This window comes from Myotis davidii, unplaced genomic scaffold, assembly GCF_000327345.1.
Source record: "Myotis davidii unplaced genomic scaffold, ASM32734v1 scaffold178, whole genome shotgun sequence".
Classification (NCBI taxonomy): domain Eukaryota; kingdom Metazoa; phylum Chordata; class Mammalia; order Chiroptera; family Vespertilionidae; genus Myotis; species Myotis davidii.
In genome coordinates, this window is record NW_006290668.1 from 213,382 (window position 1) to 220,418 (window position 7,037).

Genomic DNA, 7,037 nt, shown 5'->3' on the forward strand with positions numbered 1-7,037 from the left:
GCCGCGGGGCCGCCTGCCACAAGCTGCTTGATCCCCAGGGTCCCTTGCATGACTGTGTCTTTGACCTCTGCGTGGGTGACGGAAGCCAAGACATTCTCTGCAGTAACATTCATGCTTATGTGAGTGCTTGCCAGGCGCTTGGAGGCAACGTCAAACCCTGGAGGAATGAATCTTTCTGTCGTGAGTAAGGGGCAGAGAAGGCAGAGACCAAAGGATAGAGGGGGGGGCGGGGTTGAGGCACAAAAGGGGAAGACCTTGGGCCCTGCACCCTCCTTCCCAGGGGCTCTGAACCACACCCACTCTTTACAGCGATGAAGTGCCCCTCCAACAGTCACTATGAGCTCTGCGCAGACACCTGCTCCCTGACCTGCTCAGCACTCAGTGCCGCCCCCCAGTGCCCGGATAACTGTGCGGAGGGCTGCCAGTGTGACCCTGACTTCCTCAGTGACGGCCAAGCCTGCGTGCCCATCGAGAAATGTGGTTGCTACCACAATGGTGTCTACTATGAGGTAGGAACCGGTCATCCTGAGCAGATCTGGGGCCTCATCCTGGACCTGCCCTTCCCACTGCCTATCAACCTCTCAGCCTGTCCACTTGGCATCCTTCCTGTCCCTCCCACCCATCCCCCTTCCACAACCCATGGCCCCACTGCGATCCAGTGTGTCCCCTCCTACCTGGCTCCTCCCAGTTCTCACTTTTGCTTCCTGTGATCAATGTCTCCATGGGGGTGGGAAAGACTTTTGTAAATATGACCTGGCTTCTCAGGTCAAGTTTTGGCTTTGTATCCGGGTCTAGATTTTGTCTCTGTTACACCAGTGGCTAACTCCCTCTGCTGCCCTCTCCCACTCTCACAGCTACTCCTGTTCTTTTGACTTGAATGTGTTTGTCTAAAGCAGTGGTTCTCAACCTTCTGGCCCTTTAAATACAGTTCCTCATGTTGTGATCCAACCATAAAATTATTTTCTTTGCTACTTCATAACTGTAATGTTGCTACTGTTATGAATCGAAATGTAAATATCTGATATGCAGGATGGTCTTAGGCGACCCCTGTGAAAGGGTCGTTCGACCGCCAAAGGGATCGCGACCCACAGGTTGAGAACCCCTGGTAAAGTCTGTCTCCCTCAAAGAACTGTGAGCACCATGAGGACAGGGCCCTCCCTGAAGTTCTCCTCATATGAATTCTAACAATAGCACATAGGCAGATGGTGCTTACTATGTACCGGTTACTGTGTTAAGTGCTGTATGTGTATTATACTATACTATGATATATAAATTTTTCATTATGAAAATTTTCAAATATGCAAAAGAGAACTGTAATAAATCTTCACATACCCATCACTCAGCTTTAAAAAAAAAATCGACATTTTCCCCATCTTGTTTCATCTCTACCCACTTTCTCTCCAATCTGTATGATTTCAAGAAAATCCTTCTCATTTCATCTGTGCTTTATCTGTATTGCTAACTCAGTTATACTTTCATAGGTAGGTGTAACTATTATCTGCAACTTACAGATGTGGAAACTGGGGCATAAAGAAGTTGAGTAACTTGCACAGAATGATATGATTGGGGCAGAGCACAAACAGGCTTCAGACTCAGGCGGTCTGCTCCTCTTCACTCTGATATCCCATTTATCCGAGACAGCGGATATTTAGTGGCTATTTTGTAATAAACAAATGAGTAAATGAATGAAAGTGAGTGAATGAATGAATTGAACCCCAAGGCCATGTGGTGCCTTAGTTTCACACACAAGGGACCACCCTGATGAAAGATGTCCCTTTCCTGTCCTCTGGATCCCTCTGTGCCCAGATCACCAGATGCTGGAGGCAGAGGGCACAGAGCCCGCACTGATGACTGTGCCCGCTGTCCCCACAGCCAGAGCAGACGGTACTCATCGACAGCTGCCGGCAGCAGTGTGTGTGCCACGCTGGGAAAGGCCTGGTGTGCCAGAACTACAGCTGTGAGGCGGGGCACGTGTGCCAGTCCGTGGCCGGCATCCTGAGCTGTGTCAAAGGTGATGGGCTAGGGCCGGGGCCGTTGTGACTTGGAACAGAGCACAACGACTCTGGAGCTGAGGGTGGGCAACTGGATCGTTATGGTGGCGGGCACAGAGGACTAAGGATTGAGGTCTCAGACCGGGGACCTCTGGGCTGGGATTCCCAGGGCCATGGGCAGAGGCCCCCCAGGCTGGGAGGCAGGGACCCTCGTGGTGGAGTCCAGGCTGTGGGAGCCCTCAGAGCTGGGCAGATGTCAGAGACCCTCAGCGTAAGGGAGGGACAGGCAAACATTTTCTCTAAAGGGCCTGGTCAGTTGGTTGAACATAGTTCCATAAACCAAAAAGGTTGTGGGTTCGATGACCAGTCAGGGCACTTACAGGAGGCAACCAATGGTGTTTCTCTCACACTTTGATCTTTCTTTTTTTCTTTCTTCCTTTCTTCCTCTCTCCTCTCTCCTCTCTTCTCTCTCTCTCTCTCCTCAATCTAAAATGAATTTAAAAAACATCCTTGGGTGAGAAATTAAAAAATTAAAGACTTAAAAAGACACTGAGTGGCCAGATGCTATATGACCACCCCATCAGTACTTCATTGACACTTCCAAAAATACTGAATATTGAAAACTTCCTAAGCAAATACTCTCAAGGTATTATTATTATTATTATTAATTATTATTATTATTATTACTATTATTATTATTTACATAACTACTTCATTGTACCAATGGGGTGGTCATAATAATCTGGCCGGTCATAATAATTTGGTCACTCAGTGTATAAAATAAAGGTCCAGCTGGTAAATATTTAAACTCGCAGGCCATACGGTTTCAGTCACAACAACTCAACTCTGCCATCATGGCATGAAATCAGCCACAGACTATCTAATAGGAGGTGTAGCTCTAATAAAACATTAGTTACAAAACAGGCAGCTGGTGGTGCCACAGTTTGCTGCTACTGATATGTGGGATTAGTCTTAGGGGTTTCAGACACCATCCCCAAGGGGTTTGAGAGACTGGCCCCACGGGGACAGGGACAGAGTCCTGAGGTCTCAAGCAGAGACCCCACCAAGGCTTGAGTCTTGGATACAGGGCCCCATTAGGTGGAGGATCAGGACTTTTAGGGAGACCATCTCAGACATGGGGACCTCCCAGACTAAATCGAAGACACAGAGCCACCCCCGGGACTGGTTTCTTAGGGTGACGGGCAGAGAATAATTGCCTTATTTCTGAGGATAAGGAAATGGAACCTCCAGAACAGACTGAGACCTCAGGGCTGATGGGCAGGGTAACAGGGACTCCTAGGGAGGAGGGGTATATTGGTCAAAATCTAATCAGGAGACAGAAACCACACAGCAGCTTGAATAGGGAAAGTTGGATAGAAGGAATTCTTTCCTTGTAATGAGGATGGACACTAAGGAACACACAGCAGATACGGCCCCTGCCCCTAAGGCTAACGCAGAGCACCGAGGGAGGGAGGGAATGGGAAGAGGGCCCACCCCAAGGCTGAGAGGAGGTCTCATTGGAAGGTGTGACTGTAGCCCACGGGATGGCCAAGAGATTGTGCAGGCTGGAGCTGGCGAGCAGGAAAATGCCCACTGCTCAGTGGGTGTCCCACATGCCTCTGGCCACATGCCCCTGGCCCCCAGAGTCAGATGGGAGTAGATGTTGGGGAGCAGCCAGGCTCATGTCAGGCAGCCCCTCAAGGTCCTCTCTCACCTGCCCCCAGAACTGTGTCATGGTGTGACGTGTCGGCCACAGGAGACGTGCCAGGAGAAGGACGGCCATGGTGTGTGCGTGCCCAACTATGAGGCCACGTGCTGGCTGTGGGGCGACCCCCACTACCACTCCTTCGACGGCTGGAACTTTGACTTCCAGGGCACCTGTGACTACGTGCTGGCGACAACCAGCTGCCCAGGGGTCAACTCCCAGGGCCTGACACCCTTCACTATCACCACCAAGAATGAGAATCGAGGCAACCCTGCTGTGTCCTATGTGAGGCGTGTCACTGTGACTGTCCTCAACACCAACATCTCCATCCACAAAGGCGAAGTTGGCAAAGTCCGGGTAAGTCCCCCAGGGTGGTCCCCTGAGCCCCCAGCTGGGCAGGAGGGATCCTGCCGGCCACAGTCAGGAGCTCAGTGCTCTCTTCACTTAGGCCTGAAACAAAATGGAAGCAAAGCAACAGTTACAGCAACAACATTAGTTCTCTGTTGGGAATTCAATGAGCTCACCCCTTTGCAAAGGGCTTTCATGTCGGACTTCAGCATTTTACCTTTTTCCATAACTGGCTTTGTGTCCAGGCTCTCCGTATGAGCTGTGTGATATTGGGCAAGTGACTACTTGGTGGGTCTCAGTTTCCTCATCTTAGGAATGGGGATCATAGCAGGCCCTGCCCCACAGTGAGGGGGTACACTTCAAGTGCTCGGCTGAGGTCTGACCTCAGGAAGCCACCATGAATGTTTGTGAGGGAACAAATGAGAGACCTAAGAGACTCCAATGTGGAGCAACATTCAGGGAACTAGAGAGAGAGATGGGTCACCCTTTCTGCCCAGGGTAATGGAGATGCAGGTTAATGGCAGTTCTGGGGGGGGGGGGGGGGGGGGGAAAAAAAAAGTGGAGCAGGGCAGGTACTCAACAAATGATGGTGAGGGGAAGAGATGCCCAGATGCACAGAGGTGCCCAGGGAATCAGGAGAGAGGGAGCAAGTGGGTGAGAGACCCAGAAAAAGACCCAGAGAGAAGGACCAGATAGAGACCCAGAGAGAGTGCGCACACACACACACTCAGAGAAGCCCAGAAAGAGAGATAGATCTAGATGTAGAGAGACAACAGAGAGAGGAAGGGAGGGAGATGGCAATCAAGAGAGATCTAGAAAAAGATGCGGAGGTAGGCTTCATTCCCCAGGACCTGAACTACAGCAGATGTCCATGTTCGTCACATGACCATGCGACCACCCGTTGTGAGGAAGGCCTTGGCAGCTTCCAGCCATGCAGGCCAGGCGAGGGAGGCAGGGGCCAGGCTGGGCCTCCACACCTTGAGTGACCTCTCCTTACCTCCCAATCCCCCTTCCCCCCAGGTGAATGGTGTGCTGACAGCGTTGCCTACCTCTGTGGCTGGTGGGCGGCTTTCCGTGACTCAGGGAGCATCAAAAGCAATCCTGGCAACCGACTTTGGGCTGCGGGTCAGCTATGACTGGAACTGGCGAGTGGAGGTGACGCTGCCCAGTAGCTATCATGGTGCCGTGTGTGGGCTCTGTGGGAACATGGACCGCAACCCCAACAATGACCAAGCCTTCCCTAACCGCACACTGGCTCTTTCCATACCCGTCTGGGGTGGAAGCTGGCGAGCCCCAGGCTGGGACCCACTGTGCTGGGATGAGTGTCAGGGGTCCTGCCCAACATGCCCTGAGGACCAGCTGGAGGAGTACCGGGGCCCTGGTTTCTGTGGACCCCTGGCCGCTGACGCAAAAGGCCCCTTTGCAGCCTGCCATGCCCATGTGGCACCTGAGAGCTTCTTCAAGGGCTGTGTTCTGGATGTCTGCCTGGGCGGTGGGGCCCATGACATACTTTGCCAGGCTCTGGCTACCTATGCTGCTGCCTGCCAGGCTGCTGGCATTGTCATCGAGGACTGGAGGACACAGGCCGGCTGTGGTGAGTGCTGGGGTGAACAGGGCAGGACTTGGGGGTGCGGGTCCTGTCTCTGCAGGGCTGGTTTGGTTTCACTCCAGTCCTTCTGGGCCTTTTTATTTCGTTCTCTGTTTTTGTCTCTTGGTGCTTTTCCTGCACCTTCCTATATTGTCTCTGCCTCTATTGCTCATTCTCTCTCTCCTGTCTCTGGGTGTCTGTTCTCTCTCTGTGTGTGCATCTCTGGCTCTGTTTCTCTATCTCTCTGTCCATCCCTAGGGGTCTCTATCTCAGTCTCCTCCCACCCTATCCTTTGATCCCACCCTCTAACACCATTCTCTCTCTTTCTCCTCCTCCCCCTCCTTAATCCACCTGCAGAGATCACCTGCCCCAACAACAGTCACTACGAGCTCTGTGGCCCACCATGCCCTGCCAGCTGCCCGTCCCCTGCGCCCCCGACGATCCCAGCCCCATGTGAGGGCCCCTGCGCTGAGGGCTGCCAGTGTGACGCGGGCTTTGTGTTGAGCGTAGACCGCTGTGTTCCTCTGGATGGGGGCTGCGGCTGCTGGGCCAACAACACCTACCACGAGGCAGGCAGTGAGTTTTGGGCTGGTACCACCTGCTCCCAGAGGTGCCACTGCGGACCTGGGGGTGGCTCGCTGGTCTGCAAGCCTGCCAGGTGTGGGCTCGGTGAAGTGTGTGCCCTGCTGCCCTCAGGCCAGTATGGCTGCCGTCCTGTTAGTACGGCTGAATGTCAGGCCTGGGGCGACCCCCATTACATCACTCTGGACGGGCACCGATTCGACTTCCAAGGTACCTGTGAGTACCTGTTGAGTGCACCCTGCCATGCACCACCCGCTGGTGTTGAGAACTTCACTGTCACTGTTGCCAACGAGCACCGGGGCAGCCAGGCCGTCAGCTACACCCGCAGCGTCACCCTGCACATCTACAACCACAACCTGACCCTCAGCGCCCGCTGGCCCCGACAGCTGCAGGTAAGGGGTCTGTGGATCAGACAGGAGCACATGCCAACCCTGGAGTTGCCTGGGAGTTAGTGGCCTGCCAATCCCTGATTACCAAGCACAGGTTCAGAGTATAGGCCTTGGAGCCAGATGGCTTGGAGCGGTGGCTTCCCCACCTCTGAGCTATTGCTTATTCCTCTAAGAAAAGTATCTGCTTCAGAGGGTGGTATGAGGAGCCAGTGACATCGTGACTAAAGATTATTACTATTATTGCTATTATTAAAAGGGGGGAGGTCACGTGCTCAGGGTGCCCACGCCCCTTCCTGCCCCCTCCCACCCACACACCCAGGAGATAGGAGACAGGATTCCAATCTGAGTCCTGGCCGGTCACTGCCTCCACCCACTCTACACGCCCGCAGGTGGACGGCAAGCTCGTGGCGCTGCCCTTCCAGCTGGGCTCCCGC

The 7,037-nt window shown here is 53.4% G+C and overlaps 1 protein-coding gene across 1 annotated transcript in view; it reads left to right on the forward strand.

Annotated features, from left to right (window-relative positions):
• The window catches only part of FCGBP (Fc fragment of IgG binding protein), a 43,488-nt gene that overhangs the window by 24,091 nt on the left and 12,360 nt on the right, over window positions 1-7,037 (forward strand). Inside the window, exons 9-15 of the mRNA XM_015563859.1 lie at window positions 1-180; window positions 310-509; window positions 1,873-2,011; window positions 3,716-4,053; window positions 5,065-5,638; window positions 5,990-6,606; window positions 6,993-7,024. Coding sequence (XP_015419345.1) covers window positions 1-180; window positions 310-509; window positions 1,873-2,011; window positions 3,716-4,053; window positions 5,065-5,638; window positions 5,990-6,606; window positions 6,993-7,024 — 2,080 coding nt within the window. The remainder of the gene's footprint in view (window positions 181-309; window positions 510-1,872; window positions 2,012-3,715; window positions 4,054-5,064; window positions 5,639-5,989; window positions 6,607-6,992; window positions 7,025-7,037) is intronic.